This window comes from Xyrauchen texanus, chromosome 42 (assembly GCF_025860055.1).
Source record: "Xyrauchen texanus isolate HMW12.3.18 chromosome 42, RBS_HiC_50CHRs, whole genome shotgun sequence".
In the NCBI taxonomy this organism is placed as follows: Eukaryota; Metazoa; Chordata; class Actinopteri; order Cypriniformes; family Catostomidae; genus Xyrauchen; species Xyrauchen texanus.
This window is the reverse complement of record NC_068317.1, coordinates 24,070,103-24,091,099: the sequence shown is the minus strand read 5'-3', so window position 1 is coordinate 24,091,099 and position 20,997 is coordinate 24,070,103. Positions and strand designations below refer to the sequence as shown.

General features: G+C 37.2%; 2 protein-coding genes across 2 annotated transcripts; both read left to right on the top strand.

Annotated features, from left to right (window-relative positions):
- The first annotated feature begins 1,308 nt into the window (after window positions 1-1,308).
- Window positions 1,309-3,316, top strand: zgc:194621 (uncharacterized protein LOC795037 homolog). The gene is made up of 5 exons (XM_052114892.1): window positions 1,309-1,613; window positions 1,779-1,837; window positions 2,031-2,114; window positions 2,448-2,521; window positions 2,606-3,316. The coding sequence occupies exons 1-5, from the start codon at window positions 1,309-1,311 to the stop codon at window positions 2,648-2,650; spliced, it is 567 nt and encodes a 188-aa protein (XP_051970852.1). The 3' UTR covers window positions 2,651-3,316.
- Window positions 3,317-9,120: 5,804 nt separating this feature from the next.
- On the top strand, window positions 9,121-20,710 carry LOC127635237 (ski-like protein). The gene is made up of 7 exons (XM_052115128.1): window positions 9,121-9,314; window positions 13,485-14,673; window positions 17,659-17,744; window positions 18,138-18,325; window positions 18,424-18,632; window positions 18,851-19,063; window positions 19,312-20,710. Exons 2-7 carry the CDS (start codon window positions 13,597-13,599, stop codon window positions 19,483-19,485), a joined length of 1,947 nt encoding a protein of 648 aa, XP_051971088.1. The 5' UTR covers window positions 9,121-9,314; window positions 13,485-13,596; the 3' UTR covers window positions 19,486-20,710.
- Window positions 20,711-20,997: the final 287 nt, after the last annotated feature.

Below are 20,997 nucleotides of genomic sequence, written 5' to 3'. Positions count from 1 at the left end.
GCAACAGTGAGACAAGACAGGGTAACCGTTACAAGCAGCAGGATATATATGGTTTCTTTAACCATGTCAGAGGCAGACAGATACAGTGCAGGTCATATCCAACAAACTATAGCAGCCATGGACCTGCCAGCACAGAGCCACATTCTCTGTCTCTGAGCAGGCTTTGCAACAGAATTGGTTCAGATTCCAAAGGTGACAGTGACAGAGAGCACCGCCCAGTTAACCCACATGAACAGACACAGATTTCAAGCTCAGAACATGGAATGCAGAACACACACACACACACACACACACACACACACACACACACACACACACACACAATGCAATGTTTGTGTTGAGAATAAAACAAGAATAATAAACATGAATAATAAATGCCTGTGATGTTTTTTATTTAGAAGAACAGAATAGTGTTGTCCTATCCATGCAAAAGTTTTATTCAATACAAAATTAAATACAAAATCGTACCCAATGTTTTCTAAGGCAGTATTTATTTCTGATATAATTTTCAGATTTTCCATGGACTTCCCTGACTGTTTCTTGGTCCCCCCTGCCACCCCATTTAAAAAAATCCTGGAATCGCCCCAGCAATCCAAATGTCCCACTTTACCAGTATTGCTTGAATAAATCTGACCAGAGAGGCATGCTAACTTTCTATAAAGATATAATGTCAAGTCATGTGGCATCTGGATCATGATTAAAAGTGCCAGGAAAAGTAACATTTCCAAAAGTGTCCCATATTCCCATATTAAGTTGACTATGGTGTTATTAATTAAGCTACAATTCATTATTAATATATGGACACTCTAGTGTCTTGATATTTTAACAGCAACCGTGCTTTTGTTATCCAAATTTCTAACCTCCTAAAGAAAGCAGATGGATAAATTAAGCTATAATTGAGAATGCTTCTCCGTTCATAATAGGTCTACACCACATGTTATCGAGGGATTAGCCAACTCAACCTAGCTCAGATAATGCTGTGATCTCGTGTGACTAATTGTTATTGATGATTATTATTAGGCTATAGTCATATAATAATATATTATTATTATTATTGGTTTTCCACTATGAGTTAGCTAATCTGAGGTTTCAGCGGCCAGTGTACCTTGCGTGTGCGCACTAATAGGATCAAACTGTGTTGCTGTGTTTGTCCAGCTACACCGGCTTTTCGACTGTCTCTTATTTGAGACGTTAGTTATCTTAAATGAAGCTAAAAATCAGTTCAATCAAGACATAAATACGTTTGAAGATCGGTGAGAGACAAGCGAGGGTTTGCATGCCTCAGAGGAAATCTATCACTGCAAAAAAATGCCAGACACGAGAGTTATAAAGCCGAAAGTCTTTGAAATGAAACCTAAAAACCAGAACAGGAAAGCAAGTATAACTGAAGCAACACCAGCAAGGCGAACCAGAGATGTTAATCCCCGAAAACAGAGGGCGTCAAGTTGCTCGAGATGCACCTATGGCACCGAAAGCAAACCCAAAGCTACGGAGATGAAAAGCAATACAGCAATGAAGCCAAAAACATCGGCTAATTTAAAACCTGCAACAAGTGCGCCGAAAGAACCACCAAAGCCAAACTCATATTCTCATGTCCTTTATGAAATTCACAGGTAGGACTTTTAGAGTAGTCAGTGGCCTCTGAACATATGGTGACTTTTAATCCAAGAATCAACCGTAAAATGTGTAGTTAGCTACCATCGTAAATCTTTACAGCTTGTTTTGTTCATTCAAATAATTAATTTGGTTCCTGACACTTTCCGATCTGTTTGTGGCAGTCAAAAGGCATTTACTGTCTTCGCGCCAAACCCAAAGAAAAGACAAGATATTCAGCAAAGTAGGTATAGCTTGTGTCTGTAGCATCTGTTTTCTGAAAATTGGGTTAGTACTTTATATTCAATATCTCTCTCTCTCTCTCTCTCTCTCCTCCTCGTCTCAATATATATTAATATATATTTTTTTTAAGTTTAAAAGGCCATCATAGAAATTCAAGTTGTCAATAAGCACTATTTGACTCAAACCTTTGACAGAGGCAGAGGCAGAACTGGCTGCTCTGGAGGACCTGCGCCTGAGTCGGGCTATGGGTTACATTTCCATACCTCCTAGTACTGTGGGTGAGTCATTCAACCCACAATAACAGAAAACAAAGTCAAGAAGCTGACTGATGAGTCTATCCGAAATTATTATTATCCCAGGATATGTGTGCTGTTATGACCGCTAGGCGGAGATAAAGTCACTTTATGACATCCTGATTGGTTCGCACAAATGCATAATCAATCATTGTGGTTCCTCTGATTGAATTTTAACAAGGACAAGTACTACACACTACGACCCATAAGTTACCACAGTTCAAATCTGTTTATCTCTGTTAGTAAAATACAGAATGCTACAGAAAATGTAAGGGTAATTGAAATCCTGAGCTAAACATAATCATCCTTCTTCTCCAGGTGGATGCTTAACTCTGGAGGAGGTCAGAGCAAAACAACAACAAGAAATGCAAATCAGTAGAAGACAAAAGCAAGTAAGACCAGAATGGCAATGTGAGGCCAAACTTCTCCATACAGAATTAGCATGATGATATAATGAACGTCTTTTTTCCTTTCAGGTTAAAAAATGTATTTTAGAAACTGCTCCAGCAGTGCAAGAATAATGAAGTGCAGACAACAGACAAACATTCTACATATATAGCTTTATATAAAAAAGTGCAGCTAATCACAGTTGAGTTCCTAATGTGCCCATATATTCTAAATGTACGGAAACATTATACACAATCTTATATTGAGAAATGCACCTTGGTGTAAAACTTTTTTCTCATTTCTGTGTAGTGTGTTTGTGTGATTTGATGAGATTAAAATGCAGAAGGCTAATTAATTCATGGATTCCCCACAAGTAATTCAGCAACTGGCTAATACTGTAATTAGCTTGTTATTACAAACAATCAAATCATTTACAGAATATAAGGAATTCAAATGACAGTGTCAGGACTGTTATATTCAGTGCATTCAAAGCACTAAAATCTTTCCAAATGTTCTGAAAACAGTTTATCTATGTTTAATGTCTCTGTCTTCAGTGATAAAACAAATTGTGTTATTACAATTGCAATGCACTGTGTAGTAATATGATTTAATTTGGTCTATTATTTCATGCAAGCGGTCCTCCTGGTGTCATGTTTTTCCTGTTTCTTAGCAACAAGGATTTTTCTCTCTTTGTTTTGTCCTTTATGTATATTCTGGGAGCTGTCTGCTTTGAAGGTTCCAAAAATATGAACAGGGGTCTTGTTGCCTTGGCAAGGGGAAAGTGACTACATAACGAGTAGTAGATGATAGAGTGAGGCAAGAAAACTAATAAATTTGGTATTATGGTTTAGCTCCACTCTTCCGTTGTGATGTAAATAAATCAGACTCTGAGTTTCTCTCTCTTTAGTTATCAATTGCATCATCTAATGCAGCACATCATGAACATGAACATTTCCTATCTAAACTCTTAATATGTCAGTTCAGCTATATTGATTTATCAAACACATTTTATTATTTGTTTTTTCAGCACGCTGTACATGCATAACACAAAAACCAGATCAGGATTATTTTAAGGTTCTGAAAAATATTGTAAAAAATTTATCACATGGATAATTTTTGACAATAGTGCAGTCATATACTTACACAGTTGAACATTAGTTTTTCCTCCAGGTTTGCAGCCTCACCTATTGATTTTCTGAAACCTTTTGCGACCTTCTGATTCAAAAGGCCTAAAAGGACATGAAATAACCTTCTTAAAAATACAACAAAAATAGCGTCCCTGGAAAGTCTAACCTATGATGGCCTGCTTCTAGTGTTACATAAATGTTTAGTGGTGGTGACAAAAACAAATCTGCATTGGCTACTATGCAAGATTTTATGATATAATATATCCCAAACCCACATAACCTAGGATACAAAGTCCATCCATCCATTAAGGTATTTTTCCACTTGACTGAGTCATCTAAGTACATATCAGGGTGTGAATATAGCCAATGATAGAGGCTAAGGTATAGAAATGAAAACCTTGATGCAAATTAAAGTAAAATTGTATCTATTTGCATTATGCTAATGTCCACATGACCCATGACAGAAAGAAAGAAAATGCAAATAGATTTCTGAAGGTATCATTACACAACAGCAAAACAGAAAGTAGTTTAGACACACTAAAACAATAGTCGTGCTCAAAATACAAAATACTGAGGTAAACTGTGGGTGGATAGGGACTTGAAGATGCTGTTCATTCACATCTTGTATCAAAAATTAAATTTTTTTTTTTTTCCAGATTTGTAAATAATCCTAGCAGTTATTTTAAGGACAAAGTATGATGTAGAATGATGGTACTAATATTAGAGATTAAAATAGCATACATGAAAAACTATGCAATTATTACTTGCCATGAGTGTAAAATGTATTAATAATAAGTCAATTATAAATTAGTTAAAAAAAATATACATTTTATTATGACTAGCTTGTAATACTAAATAGATACATTTTAAATAATTTCTTATTTGCTGTATTCAATATTAATACTCAGACTGTGGCTATTAAGAATCAAACAATCCCAGGGAACAACCTAACCAGTATATCATTTGTTTTTCAAACTAAAAACAAAAAACTACTTGTTTTCTCAATATTCGTTTCCAAATCCAAAATGAAATAACGGATAATGACCCGTTTTTTCAATTTCCGATTTTGTGCTCAAATGAGAAATGGAAAAAACGGATAACAAGCTCTAATCCCCACAGTGCTGCTCCCCAATGCTGCAGAGGCAGCACACATGTATGAGCAGGAGTTGGGGTCCTCCCTGACTTGGGTATCTGTCTTTGGCTCTGACCCGTTTTCGGCAGAGCAAGACTGATGTCATGCTGAGCAGCTGTTCGGAGAGAGGTTTCCAGACATGTCTCTTGATTTTGGAACAGTGGTTAACAATGATCATAGTGTGTTTCAGGAGGCACTGTTCTACCTGATCAATATTACAGAAATACATGCAAGATAAATATAGTTGGGGGGGATATGTTAAACTAGGAATATATATACTGTATATTTGTACAGAGATTTGTGACAAACTGATTTTGTAAGCTCAATTGCAGATGAATAAACACATAGAAATAATAGAATTTGATCAGAACTCTGCATATTTCTTTTAATGTCAAAATACAAGTATAAAAGTATTAAAAACTTGTAAACCTGCACTGAGTGCCACAATATCTTAACGTGTGACTATAATACTGAAAAAGGTGATTTAAGCTTTAGCATTACACATCTTTACCATTACACGTCTATTACATAACATTTTCAAAAACTTGTAAACCCTGCACTGAGCTTTAACATTAGACATTGTTACATAACAAAACACAATACTCTGAAGAACTGGTAAGCTATGATAGTATTTGTATCATACCATATTAAAATTCAAGTATAACCAGTATAAAATCAGTATAGAAATATAAAAAGTGCTTTAAGCTTTAACACAGTGCAATGTTATACATGACAAAACAATACTCTAAAGAACTGTATAAACATTTGTTGCCACCATAGCAGAAAGAATAGAACATTCTACAGGAATACATTTTCCAGTGGTGCCACCGCCTCAGAGAGTCCAGCCACTTCGTGGATGCTGTTCTCCAAATCCACAGCTCAACACTTCGGCAGTAACTGTGGCTGTTGTTCCACTCAGCAATACATGCCTTACACCCGAATAGGCTTCTGCCGAGGTTGAAAACATTGGCCCTTCTAAAGTAATTATTATTTATTTTCATTGTGTTAAATAGATGGCTGATCTAGCAGTAAAGAAGCTATCTGTACGTAGAACAACTCTCAACAACTGTATTAAGATGACCAAATATAAAAGGCAATCCACACATCATTTGAGATACGTATATCACAACACAAACATACAGTAAGTGTAGTTTGTAGTGCATCTGATATCTCATTCCACCTTCCCACTGATCCTTAGTAAAACAGTACCAACCTTTGCAGACAAGACAGGCAAAGACCACTCTTAAAGAAGCTACTTCAGCCTCTGAAAGAGACAGGGTGGTTGTCAATGTGGAATGTGCAAATCCACTCAAATCCCACTTCCTTTAGTCCCTGGGGTGCTTCAACAACCTCTTCAAGGTCTGCTATAACCTCTTGCAGGCCAGTATATTCTCTTCAACTGAAAAACATTTTAAATGTACAATTTAACATGTTATTAGAACTACAGCTATAGTAAGAAGCATTGTAGCCTAACCAACATGTCGTCCAAAAGAAACCACATGAATGGTGGCCAAAAAAAATGATTAAATAATGAAAATAGTTATAAAATAATAAGCTTAAATTCAGTTACCTCAACCTCCACCTTTTGTTTACTTGTCCATCTTGCTCCATCTGTTGTTCAGGCACTGCAAATACTGTGAATGGAATTTTGCTTCCAGTATGCTGACCCTGCAATAAACAAAAAAAATAGGGCATGATTGTCTTTCAATCAAATATTTGCTGTATTTTTGATAACTTATAGGTTGGTTAAGAATTTTGAAATAGGACAACAAAGTATAAAAACCAGAGTTAAAGCATCCAAGATAGCTATGAATGCAAAATGTACTTTAATGTGAGAATAATACTTAGGTGTATGCACCTCATTCAGCTGTTAAATGAGTTCACTGTTTGTGCAGATAAGCCCCTAAAGTGATAGCAGAAAATAGCATTTACACAGCAATCATTTCAATCATACCCCTAGTTCCATCAGAGTCAATTATTTCATTGCCCTGACTATCTGTTAAAATAATTGACTCCTGCTGTCCAAGGGCCTCTTTCACCTTACTGGTGATTGTTGCCACACAAGCCTCAAACTCCGAGAAGTGGACTGTAACCATCTTGCTGGTCTCCAGCTTTCCATTCAGGACTTCAGCAATGAAGACATTCCTAAATATTGATGGGAACATACATGTTTTTATACAAAGCCAAGCATATTAGAAATAACCAATATTGAATGATGGACAGAATGATGGTAATTTAAATGAATGGTAATTTTTCTGTTGGCCTCATGTTCCTTCATATCATTATGCTACCAGCAAACAGAGTTGGACACACCTCTGCAAAGTAATGTAGCACAAGAACATAGTAACAGTAGTGCCAAAGGATGTTTTAGCAAGAATTAAAAGTTTTCTTTTATCACCTGCTGAACGTTTTGGATATGGTACTCCTTGGAACTGGACAGGAGGAGCTTGTGGCTGTGCTGGGTGGGCGTGGAAGGAAAAGCAGACAGGCTGGCCTGAGTGAAGTGGCCCTGCTGAAGTGGCCACAGTGGTGCGATCACCATGCACATCATAATGGCCTCTGGCGATGAGGTCAAAGCAGTTGAAGTCACCATCAGTTTGGGGAAATATGGCGACATTGGTGTCGTCCATCAAATATATAGTTTCCTTTTGGACCTATGACAGGTGTTTAGGTTAGAAGTGAAGCTTTAAACAGTGTTCCTAAAATAAAATTTTTACATACACACACAAAGTTTTTTTATCTTAACAATTGACTGAGGGTACACTGAACATACCACCAATAGCACGGATAACTTCAGCTTCCTGCTAAACGTGACATGGATTCACGTTTTTTAACGATACGTCTGTAACATAATTTATCTAAATCTGATCAGTTTAGTAAATGATGAAGCTGATGAACTAATTAGCTAACTATCAACCAACACTCATCAGACCCCAGACTCCTTAGACTAACGTTACCTCAGACAAGGGCTAAAGTCGAATAGTCTTTTTTGCTTAGGAATGTTCCTAACTAGCCATGATAAGAGCTAGTCAGTTTCATGTCTCTAGGTCAAACGGTCGTGGAGTTTAATAGATTTATAGTTATACAAATATCTGTATAAAAAGTACTGAATATTTAATCCTAAAAACAAGTCTTGTGCTATATGAATTAGAATATTACCAACATTTACACACTATATTTATTTGAAAAAATATAGAATGTAAATTCCACAAACAGAGCCTTGTGTCATGAAAGGGATATTTTTAAGAACATTTGACATTTGTTGTGATTTTATAATATCAAATATTTAATTCAGCTTTGTGCTAGGCAAAGAAACCCCACTCATGCATGTATAAATTGGTTTGGCTTGAAAATGTTATAGACACGGAGAGTCTAATAGTATTGTCGCGAATGCGAGTGGTGGTGGTGTAGTGGTCTAAAGCACATAACTGGTAAACTGGTAATCATGAGGTCGCTGGTTCGATCCCCACAGCCACCACCATTGTGTCCTTGATCAAGGCACTTAACTCCAGGTTGCTCCGGAGGGATTGTCCCTGTAATAAGGGCTCTGTAAGTCGCTTTGGGCGTCTGTCAAATGCATAAATGTTATCAATTTAGTGAGCGATATGCTGGTGCTAGTTAACCAACCAAAACTTCTCAGTGACAGCCAAATTAGGAGATACTAGTCATAACATAAGTTTTAAATAAAAAATACATACCTGGAAAATAACAGATATTTTCTCTGTGGTCATGTCTTCTGGCTTTAAGGTAACCCTCTTACTTCCACGGATCGAGTAGTGACAGCGGTCTTGTCCAACGATAATTGTCCCGCATGTAAAGGGTAACGGGTCACATCCGGGTCACGAAACGTGCGTCAAATGAAAATATAAAAATTGGATTAGAGCTCGTTATCCGTTTTTTCCATTTCTCATTTGAGCACAAAAACGGAAATCCGTTATTTCATTTTGGTTTTGGAAAAAAATATTGCGAAAACAAGTCGTTTTTTTTATTTTATTTTGAAAAACGAATGATACACGGATTCAACCTGCTAGAGTTCAAGCTCTTATAAATATTTGCACACACATTCACCGTGTTTACCAGATGAAATCTTTAGATTGTAATAGTCAGTCTTGCATCCGTTGCTATGGCTATGATTGGTAAGCAGCACCTAGAGGCAATCAGCTATTGGACAGTCAAGAAGTCGCTCATCTTGCCACACCAATCATAACATAGAGAGATTAGGTCAAGGGCGGGACTTGCCGGAATGCGGGTGACGCCCCCAGATCGAGAAACAGACTTCCTCCGCTCTAAATCACGCCGTCTAGCCGTGGCTTTACTAAACAGGCATCCCGTCGGGTGACGTAGGTTGTTGGGTTGTGGATTGACGTTGAGAGTCTATCAGCATGAAGTCCGCACGGCTGTTATCAGTGGTGGGGCTACGGGCGCTCGGTCGGCTGTGAACTCTTGAGTCGGAGTCCCGTGATTTAGAATATAAGTAATTCACGCGCTCTTTTTCTCTTCTCGTCAAAGAATCGAGAAATTGTCACCTTAGATTTAAAGGTAAGCTTGAATATACTTGGTTTTTTTTTCCCCTCTCGCTTCAAATTTTATACAACGGTAGCACGTATTTTCTATTTTGTTCATTTAATATTTGGAATAATCTTCTATTCTGACAGATTCTGATTGTCTTGTTATGATATCTCGAGCCATTACATGCCTCCTTTAGTGTATTATCGCACTGGATGCTTTTAATCTCTTTGACTGCTTCAGTTGTATTTTACATATGGCAAATTCAAAGATTGCTTTTAGACACTGTCCACAAGCCGTATATGCCTTTTGATAATTCACAGTAATCAGCTGCGGTTGTTTCTTTAATGTATCATTGCGTTGGCCGTACTTGAGTGGGCATAACTCAAATCTTTGTATTAAAGTAAGGAGGATCCTCTCGTAATTAGATCTTCACGAGGGGTTGCGTTCACAGTTTGTTGTGAAATGTGGGAACATATTGGGGGTAGTCCCGCAGAGGTCTCTGTCAGGAGTGAATGTCATTACCAAGTCAGAGGAGAAGGGGCGGATCTCTTACCATGAGGAAAACCTGTGGGAGGGGGAGGGGCGTGGCGTCTTGCTGTGAGTAATCAGACATGTGGTATGAAAGTATATCTATCACATACAGCCTTCCACAGCACATTACAGAGATGATTAATTTGTAACAATATTGCTCTGTCCTTGAGGAAACATATGTATGAAATCATTATGACCATTCATGTGAGATGAAGTGCTCAGTCACTTATAAAAGCTGTTTTATTCTACATGGAGCAGGGGCACCTTATGGGGGCAGCCATGTTAGGATCACATGACCAGCTGGATACTACTTGCTTAATCTTTAATATTGAAGACTTTCATTCATGGATTACAGTTGAAGTCAGAAGTTTAGATACACTTTAGTCAAATACGTTTAAACTCAGTTTTTCATAATTCCTGACATTTAATTGTAGAAAACATTAATGTCTTAGGTCAGTTAGGATCACTAACTGACACAATCACTGATCACAAATGTCAGAATAATAGTAGAGAGAATGATTTATTTCAGCTTTTATTTCTTTCATCACATTCCCATTGGGTCAGATGTTTACATACACTTTGTTAGTATTTGGTAGCATTGCCTTTAGATTGTTTAACTTAGGTCAAACGTTTTGGGTAACCTTCCACAAGCTTCTCACAATAAGTTGCTGAAATTTTGGCCCATTCCTCCAGAAAGAACTGGTGTGACGGAGTCAGGTTTGTAGGCCTCCTTGCTCTCACGTGCTTTTTCAGTTCTGTCCTCAAATGAAGTCAGAGCTTTGTGATTGCCACTCCAATACCTTGACTTTGTTGTCCTTAAGCAATTTTTCCACAACTCCCCACAACATGAAGCTGCCACAACAGTTGGGATGGTGTTCTTCGGCTTTCAAGCCTCACCCTTTTTTTTCCTCCAAACATAACGATGGTCATTATGGCCAAACAGTTTAATATTTGTTTCATCAGACCAGTGGACATTTCTACAAAAAGTAAGATCTTTGTCCCCATGTGCACTTGCAAACTATAGTCTGGCTTTTTTTATGGGGGATTTGGAGCACTGACTTCTTCCTTGCGGCGCAGACTTTCAGGTTATGTCGAGATAAGACTAGTTTTACTGTGGATATAGATACTTGTCTACCTGTTTCCTCCAGCATCTTCAGAAGGTCCTTTGCTGTTGTTCTGGGATTGATTTGCACTTTTTGCACCATACTATGTTCATCTGTAGGAAACAGAATCCGTGTCCTTCCTCAGCGGTGTGATGGCTGAATGGTCCCATGGTATTTATACTTGTGTACTATTGTTTGTACAGATGAACGTGGTACCTTCAGGCATTTGGAAGTTGTGGAGATCCACTTTTTATTTTTCTGTTGTCTTGGCTGATTTATTTAGATTGTCCCATGATGTCAAGCAAAGAGGCACTGAGTTTGAAGATAGACTTTAAAATATATCCACAGGTACACTTCATATAGACTCCAATTAGCCTATCAGAAGCTAATTTGCTAATTGTGTAAAGGATTGACATCATTTTCTGGAATTTTCCAAGCTGCTTAAAAGGCACAGTTAACTTAGTGTATGAAAACATCTGACCCACTGGAATTGTGATAGTCAATTTAAAGTGAAGCAATCAGTCTGTAAACAATTTACTCGAGTCATGCACAAAGTAGATGGCCTAAACGACTTAACAAAACTATAGTTTGCTAATATGAAATCTGTGGAGTGGTTAAAAATGAGTTTTAATGACTTCAAACGTAAATGTATCCCAGCTTACTGTGCATAGTGAATTTCGACAATAGCATTGGGATCTGAAAATTACTGTGTTTGAATGATGCAGAATCCAGGACACTAGGTGTCAATGGTAAGCCAATGAAAGTCACTTTGACATACTTTCAAAAACTACGGAGGGCACCTTTATAGGAATAGTTTACCAATTAGAATTCTCACATTATTTACTCACCCTTATGCCATTCCAGATGTGTATGACTTCTGCAGAACACAAATAAAGATTTTTAGAAGAATATCTCAGCTCTGTTGGACCATACAATGCAAGTGAATGGTGGCCAGAACTTTGAAGCTCTAAAAAGCATATAAAGGCAGCATAAAAGTAATCCATATGACTCCAGTGGTTAAATCGCCATCTTCGATTTAAGTGATGTGATAGCTGTGGGTGAGAAACAGATATATTTAAGTCCTTTTTTACTATAAATCTCCACCTTTATCCAGCCAACTAGTAGGCGATATGCATGAAAAATGTCGAAATGAAAGTGAAGATTTATTGTAAAAATGTAAATATTGATCTGTTTCTCACCCGCACTTATATGCTTCTGATGACATGGATTAAACCACTGGAGTTTTATGGATTACTATTATGCTGCCTTTATTTGCTTTTTGGACCGACTCACGGACTGCCGTCTTCTCCTATCAGATATGTTTGCATCAGTTCAAGTTCGATAGCTTAATCCTGTGGTGCACCCAAAACTAGCTAAAATGGGCTGTTTTTTTTTTCTTTTCTTTTTTTTCAGCAGGGTTTTATAGTTTTATGTTGAAGTCTTAAGAGTTACAGCAAAAAATGAAGGTGTTTTTTCTAACTACTATTCAGTTAGAATTACAGTGAGTGCTACTGATACCGTATACAAACCCATTTCTTGACAACTTAAAATTATGAAGTAGACTTTACAATTTATAATGATCTGATTCATTCTCTGTTTTATAATGGAATTAAAGGAATATTTCGTGTTAAATACGAGTTAAGATCGCACAATAGCATCTGTGGCATAAAGTTGATTACCACAAAAACATTTGTTTACCCCCCTTTAAACAAAATAAAAAAAATAAAAAAAATCAATGTTACAGTGAGGCAAGTTAGAGGGTTTAAGGCAGAAATGTGAAGCTAGAATTTTATAAAGCATTTACAGTAACTATACTTTTAAACTTGTCCATAATTTGAGCTGTAACATTGTATAAATAATTGTTTTTAGGTTTTAAGCCGTCACATCGTCACGGTGACAACATTGAACATTTTAATGTAAATTTACACAGAAAAGGGTAGCAAGCGTTTTACCACACTAAAATCATGCTACATGCATATTGTCTTGTACTTTTTAAACAGTGAGCATTTTAACATTTATGGATTGGCCACATTCACTTCCATTGTAAGTGCCTAACTGGAACTCAGATTTAGCTTTATTTAAAGAAAAGGAGAGAGAAGACTAAAGTATTTTCGTGGGAATCAACATTATGCCACAAATGCTGTTGATTGAGCTTAACTTTTATTCAACCCAGAATATTCCGTGAACTCAAACCACTCAAGCACTCATGCAATGCTAAATCTACTGATCACAGCATTCAAGAAACAATGCACGTCTTTTAACATGTTTTAAATTGTATATTGACTCCTCTTTTATCCTACTTATCCAAGGCAACCTAAAAGCATGTTAGTCATCAATATCTTATATCTTTGTTGTAAGTAATGCATCACAACTTTGCTATTATAAAGTTCAAGTAATGATGATTTCATCAGGATGACTGCTAAATTTAAAAGGTCTTTTTCAAATAAAAACATAAGAGATGTGAAATCGCACAGCAGCAGAGCTGTTTGGTTTCTTTTTACAAGTCACTTACAATAAGGCTTTTTATATTTCATCAAGCTATTGTGCTTGTTCTGACTTTTCACAGTCATCTGGGTCGTTGACGGTCCTTCACCATGATCCACTTATAAGAGCCCTGCCATCTTGAAAACTTCCTCTGTGCATCTGAAGACCACTTACCGCTATCCATAAACAGCATTATGGCAACCACTTTGAATATCCACCAAGTCCTCCCCAAGGACCAGGCACTTCTTAAAGTACCAATAAAGAGGTTGATGAGATGCAATGGTGTAGACGGCACACCCATGAAGAAACGTGTGATGGCTGCTCTCAATCTGTCCTGCAAAAAAATCCCAGAAACCTCTCTTGGCTCCAGCGTTGCTTGTGGGGATCAGGTGTCCAAGGCAACAAACGCGGTGGAGTCCAATCCAGATCTCAGCCCTGGTTTGAAACACACCCTAGCGCAGTTCTCTCTGAGCAGCCAGTGTTCTCTTGGTGGCCCAGCTGCATTCTCTGATCATCATGGTCAGCATAAGCTGGCGCCCCCTCTGGCTCAGGGAGGTGTGGTGGGGGGGCCCCTACTAGTTCCTCCTGACAGCTCCACAGATCTTGGCCTCTGCAGTCTGGAGGGCGAATCCATCTCTTGTTTCTCTGTGGGAGGTGAACTGCGTCTCTGTCTGCCCCAAATGCTAAACACAGTTCTGCGGGAGTTCTCCTTGCAACAGATCAACTCAGTGTGTGACCAGTTGTATTTGTACTGTTCCCGTTGTGATGCCACACAGTTGCATGTCCTCAAAATGCTGGGTGTCCTTCCTCCAGGGACTCCATCCTGTGGCCTTATCACATTGACCGATGCTCAGCGCCTTTGCAACACATTGCTCCATCCAGGTGAGGATCTCTCTCATGAGTCACACAAATTCTATGTTGTTGGAGATGAGAAAGACAAAGATTCTGAGGAATCAGGAGGATTTTGGGTGGAACACCAATGTCTGGGGAAGTGTCAAGGCCTGTTTGTGCCCCAGCTTTACACCAGCCAGGATGCACCCTGTATCCATTGCTCCCAGTGCCGAAAGCTCTTCTGCCCCGAGCGGTTTGTCATGCACTCCCACCGACAGCCAGACAAACGCACATGCCACTGGGGCTTTGACTCAGCCAAGTGGGCCTGCTATCTACAGCTAGCACACAGACACTTGGGAACAGCGGATGTAGAGAAGCTGCAGAAGACTCTGGAGGATATGAAGGGGAAATACCAGCAGGAGAAGCAGCATCCACATCAGGTAAGCATCTCCATCTGTGTATATTTATTAGGAAGCAGTAATTAACTAAAGGTATTAATGGAGAAATAATTTTTAAATGTCATAGCTGCAATCTTCTACTTATTTTAAAATTTAACACTACATTATCTGTATTTTTAGCAATACATTTTGTAGTACAGCTGCATATAAATATGAATTGCTCCAATTGCATTCATCAGCTAAATTCCACAAATGTACTGTATGATGTGTTTATATCCAATCAATGCAATTCAGTGGGGTCCAAGACTTTCAAGGACATAGAGGCAGCATAAAGTTATTCCATATGACTCAAATGGATTAATCCATGTCTTCTGAAGTGATACAGTTAGTTTTGGGTGAGAAACAGACCAAAATGTAACAAATGTAAAATGTAAAACAAATCTTGACATCTGCAGTCTCCTTGGCACATTTATGAGAGAAACTCGATTACACTTCCTTGCACGATGCGTGTGTAGATATTTTCATATATCCTTAAAAATATTTTTGTTTGTGAGAAAGAAAGTCATGATTTTAAGAATTATAATTTATGGTTATAAATGGTTATAAAAATTTACTTTATTTTCTTTAATCAAAATATATTTTATATACTTTTTAAAATAAAACGGACAGATTTCGCAAGTTTCACCCTATAAGCAATTACTCATGAAAAAAACATTTGTCGCATGAGAGGCAATATTTCTCTTGGTACTCAAATTTTTGTAAATGTTTTGAGTGGAAAGTAAACAGCAAATCTAATGTTGGGTCAGCTGAATCCAGCTCTCATGCTGCACCAGATGTTTCCCTCCAAAGGAAATGGCTGAACGTGGTTCAAACCGGGTCACTAGACTCTCAAACTCCTGACAGAGTCTGCACAAACAGCGGGAGCCACGGCAACAGGGGAGAGAAACAGTGGGGGGAGTGGGCTGGAGGGACAAAAAAAAAAAATAGACAGATGAGGAAAGAATGAGCAAAAAAATAGAGAGAGTGGCTGGGACATTCTGTTACATGTGCCTGCAGAGTATTGCTCCCCCCTTTGCAGGCCCGGCATTCACCCTGCAGGACCTCTGTCCCAGCCAGTCAGAATACAGACCCCCGGCTCCAGCCTCCTGCTCAGCCAATGAATATTCAGAGCATTCAGTGAATTCCCATCTCATTATATAATGCTTAGTGAGAGACTCAACAACATCCACAGCAACCGCTGTTCTCGGAAAAGCCATCTCTTCCGATGCAGACAAGATTTGCTGTTTGACAGAATCATTTAATATGTAATATACAGTATGTCTGTGTGAGCATTGCAGAATCTAGCTATCTATCTATCTATCTATCTATCTATCTATCTATCTATCTATCTATCTATCTATCTATCTATCTATCTATCTATCTATCTATCTATCTATCTATCTATCTATCTATCTATCTATCACAATACTGCTTGACTAATCTTTTAATTTTATATATATATATATATATAAAATTACATATATAACTATAACATACATTTCTATTTCTCTGCAAAGTCACAATTTTATGAGTATGTATGCAGCCAATTACACTGAAATGCCCTTTAATGGGCACTTTAATGACAAAGTTAAAGGAATATTCTGGGTTCAATGCAAGTTAAACTTGCATTTGGGCATAATATTGATTACCAAGAAAATATATTTAGATTTATCTCTCCTTTTCTTAAAAAAAAAAAAAAAAAAAGGTAAAGTCTAAAAAAGCTCATGTTACACTGAGGCACTTACAATGGTAGTAAATGGGGCCAACCTGTAAATGTTAAAATACTCACCGTTTCAAAAGTGTAGCCACAAGACATAAACAATATACATGTTAACATGATTTAAGTGCGATAAACTTGCTTACCAATCTTCGTAAACCATAAACCCCTAATCAACAGAAAAAATTATTTAAACAATACACAAAAGTTTTAACAGAATTATTAGTGTAAGTGCTTTTATAACATTATATGCCTCACATTTCTGCCTTTTATTTATATATATATATAGAGAGAGAGAGAGAGAGAGAGAGAGATTTATTATTATCTTTTTTGTAATCAACATTATGCCACAAATGGTGTTGATTAAGTATTGTACCCGGAATATTCCTTTAAGGTAAGGTCAAGTCTAATGGATGAAGTTCATAGGCAGATCTTGTGCATTTGAGTTATTTCACCAGGTCACCAATGAATCATGTCATTATTGTAGTGCATTAGGAGCGACTGTCCAGCTCATGTTGTAAATATCAGTGTAGATTAGAGTCCTCGTGCCTTGAGCGCCACGTGACGGACCCCAGACAGTACACCCCTCCCCCGCCCATAGTTGTCTAGAGTTCTCACACATGACTTCACATGTAAATGTATGAAAGCATTTTTGTGTATGTGTGTGTGTTTATAAACCTGCAATGCCTGTTTTGCTTCTTGTGGACATAAACAAAACCATTCTTAACTCCAGAAAGGCTCCAGTTCCATAAAAGAAATTCACATGTATCAAATGAAGCTCTTAAACAAACAATTATTTCAAGAACGTGCTACGAAACCACAGTGGAGGGACTTTTGAGGACACGTGAATTGTTATACTATGACAATAAAGGAAATTTTTGTCTCGGCACCGTATGGGTGTGTGTGTTTATTTTATAGGTTTACACTGCCACTGGTGAGGCTTTATGGGTCAGATCAGATGGCTCATTTAAATTAAAGCAGCTTACGTTACTGACTGCGGATAGAAGAAGCGTCCATATTTGCTGCATTCAAATGCAGGTTCCTGTCTGTATTAGGAAGTGAAACACAGCACAGACGTACAGGTCTCTATGTAATAGAATGAATCAAAAGAGCTAAATTTGTCTTTACACACCCTGTTTAGAATTTCTCAATGTGAGAATCTCAGAGGGAAAGTCGATAAAGCGTAACCTGCATTAACACATAATGTGTCAATCAATCTTGCTTTGTTTGAAAAGCTGGGCTAACGAGTTCTTTTTATCTGTCTCTTGAAGGGAGTATCTTCACCTGCTTTTGTGTTCGACTCACATTTGATTGCCAGTCTGAAAGAGGACCCCAATCATGACTTGATGTGGCAAAGGTTCTTTTTATGCATAACTATCTCTTTTTAAGAAATTTATTGATTTCATCTCACAAAAAACAAAAACAATTAGGTCATAGTTTATCCCAAAAATAAATAACATTAATATAAATATAAATGTATGTATGTATATATATATATATATATATATATATATATATATATATATATATATATATATATATATATATATAATATCATTTTTTAAATAGTATACAAAAGTAACTTCCATTATTTTATGCAACATTAATATTAATATAAATGTGTGTGTGTGTACATGTGTATATATATATATATACACACACACACACACACATACATACACTGTAATTCGTTAACTAGTAGAAGTTGAAGTACACAAAAGTAACTTTCATTATTTTTTCTCCTTTCCAGTTGTTACCAGTACATGCCAGACAGGCTGGCAGGTAACAACTTGGCACAACACCCTTGGTGTGTGCCTGAAAAGGAAATGGGTTCTCCAAGAATAGAGACGCTGGGCGGTTCAGCCAAACATGGAGACTCTCAGGGTGACAAGAGACAAGATGTAGACAACTCTGACACAAAGATGCACCCATTTTCAGGTTCGTCAGTTTGCATCCACCATCAGTGACATTACACAGATGAACGTACAGTATGTGTTTCTTAATGAAAGATCGCTTTCTGAATCTGTTTAATACAGGGCAGAAAAAAACAAGTCACACAAATGGCCAATCTGAGGATGGCAGTCCAGATGAATGGCAGAAGTTATATATGCCAGATTGTAAGCGGCCTGTTGGTATTAATGCAGAGCACAGTCAGGACGGCATGGTGATGGAACTCCTTCAGATGTACAGTGCTCAACATGAGAAACTTCTCTCGACGCTACTCAGACAGAAACAGCTTGAAAAGGTTTTTACACCACCAAGATTACAATAAAATATGCATGTGCCCTGTTCCAAAACCTAGTGAGCTCCCTGTCTATGTAAGCAGTACACAGTATGGCAGGCCACTAGGTTTAGAACAGAGCTGTTGTGTCTGTATCTTTAAGCATCTTTTAACAGTACGTGCTTGAAGTGAGGATCTGATGTCTCTTTTTGCCCCTTTTTCACCCTGCTACTGGAAAACAGGAGCTGGAGGCTCTGTGTCCAGGTGAAGCCATAGAAAACCGTGACCTGCATGGAGAACTGGAGGCTGTGCAGACTGAGCATGCTCAGAGGCTGGGCGAGGTCCAACAGGAACAGAGAAAGCTGAAGTCTCGACTCGACCAGCTGAGGCAGCAAGGCTGCAGATGCTATGAGCTGGGTACAGAGCAACACCAAGAAACCATCTATGCCAAACAGGTATCAACCAATCTCACACACACCAAAATAATTAGAAGCTAGCATCAATCTGTCCTGATGAGGGAACTTTATTTCAAGTCAATGGATTATCACGCTTTTGTACTACTTTTCAGATTAAAAGTTATGATTGACTCATATTCTGTATAAATTTGTATACAAAGAGATGTTAGGATGGTCACCATCTGATTTGGTTTGAGTTATTTAAGTGCAACCCTGTAGTTGACTAATGACCTCCTGTGCATTTGTAGTTATCAGAACTGCGTCAAAGGCTGGATCGTGCTGAGGAAGACCGTGAGGAGCTGCAGGAGGAGCTACGCAGGGAAAGGGAGGCCAGAGAAAGGCTGGAGCGTACCATCTCTGAGCTTAAACAACAGATGAGGGAGTCTGTCCCCCCTGCTTTAGTTGACAGCCTCAGCCTCTAGTGACACACTTATGTCATTGATGCCTTAAGAGTGATCTACAGATCAAATCTCCAATGTGCAACCTGAATTCTATTGACCTGTGGTCAATATTTTTTGGAATGGTGTCTCGGATGCCAAGTCATTTTTATTGCAGTTCTATGGAAAAATTAAGGATCGTCATAAGTTCAGAGGTTCTATTATGTGAACTTGTTGAAAAATAGTAACTATTGGGTTGAATAAATTTTTTTGAGACATGAATATGGATCGTTGGAATTTTTAAACTAATTTAGTGGACATTACCAGTGGTGCAAACCACTAACCTGCAAGCATACAATCAACACTATTTTGGTTTATCAGTGAGAGCATTAACAACTGATAGCGAAATCAAAAAAAATTCTGAAAAAATTTCTTATTCCATCACAACTCATATATTGTTTTTTTTAATGTATTCATCATTTATGGTTAAATGTTATGTGAATAGTATTGTCAAATTATACATATTTAACATTCTTTTTGTCATATACATTTATGTTTTCTGTAGTCTATGCTCAGTATGAATGTACAATATATAGCATGTGATGAATATGTTAAAAAATATGGATATATACAGTATATACTGTTTACACTGTGGTATGAATTTAAGTTCAAATTCTGTATATAACAGAAAATGTTTTCTAAGCCATTTCCAGTGAATGTTACCTCTTTAATAACCACCAAAAATTTTCTCTCTCATTTTTTAAGAATTTGAGAACACACAAAAAATCTTTAAACTTGAAAAAGTTTAAACGTTAAAAGTGATATACTTGTTGGCACATCATTTGCAGCTTAAGAATAGGAAATGTTCTTATCCCTGTACTTTAGATTCTATAAATGTCTAGACAAACAAGGTCTACGTGTACTTTGCTCTGAGAGATATGGTATTCCCACGCATGTGGGGAAAGTAAATGATTCATTGATATTGTTTGCTGTAACTGACAATCAATGTCTATCTGTAATTTATTTCATATATAATTCTTAACAGTTAAACCGAATTAAATATTTGCTACCTCAGATGAATTCATACAAATATATACATACAAACACATAATATAAGTTGTGTATTCGCAAGTTGATTATTGTGTATAGGTGTGGATTGATGGAGTAGTCAGATGATAAATATCTCTGCTGCTGCTATGACGTTTCATCGAATGGGTTTCATTCTTCTTTTATTTCTTTTTCCAGATGACCTTACGATGCATGTGAGATTGAGGAGATACAGTTAAAAAAAAATAAATAAATAAAAAAAAAAATATAATATATATATATATATATATATATATATATATATATATATATATATATATATATATATATATATATATATATGTATAACACAGATATGCTTAGTATTATTCCCTAACTTTTAATCCAAACATTATTTCACTATAATGTTCTCACATAAAAAAGTTAATTATCTATAATCTTTGCCAGTGCCATTTTTTTTTTTTGTGTGAATTGTGTGACATGACACTCTGTCCTACCTCCACCTGTGAT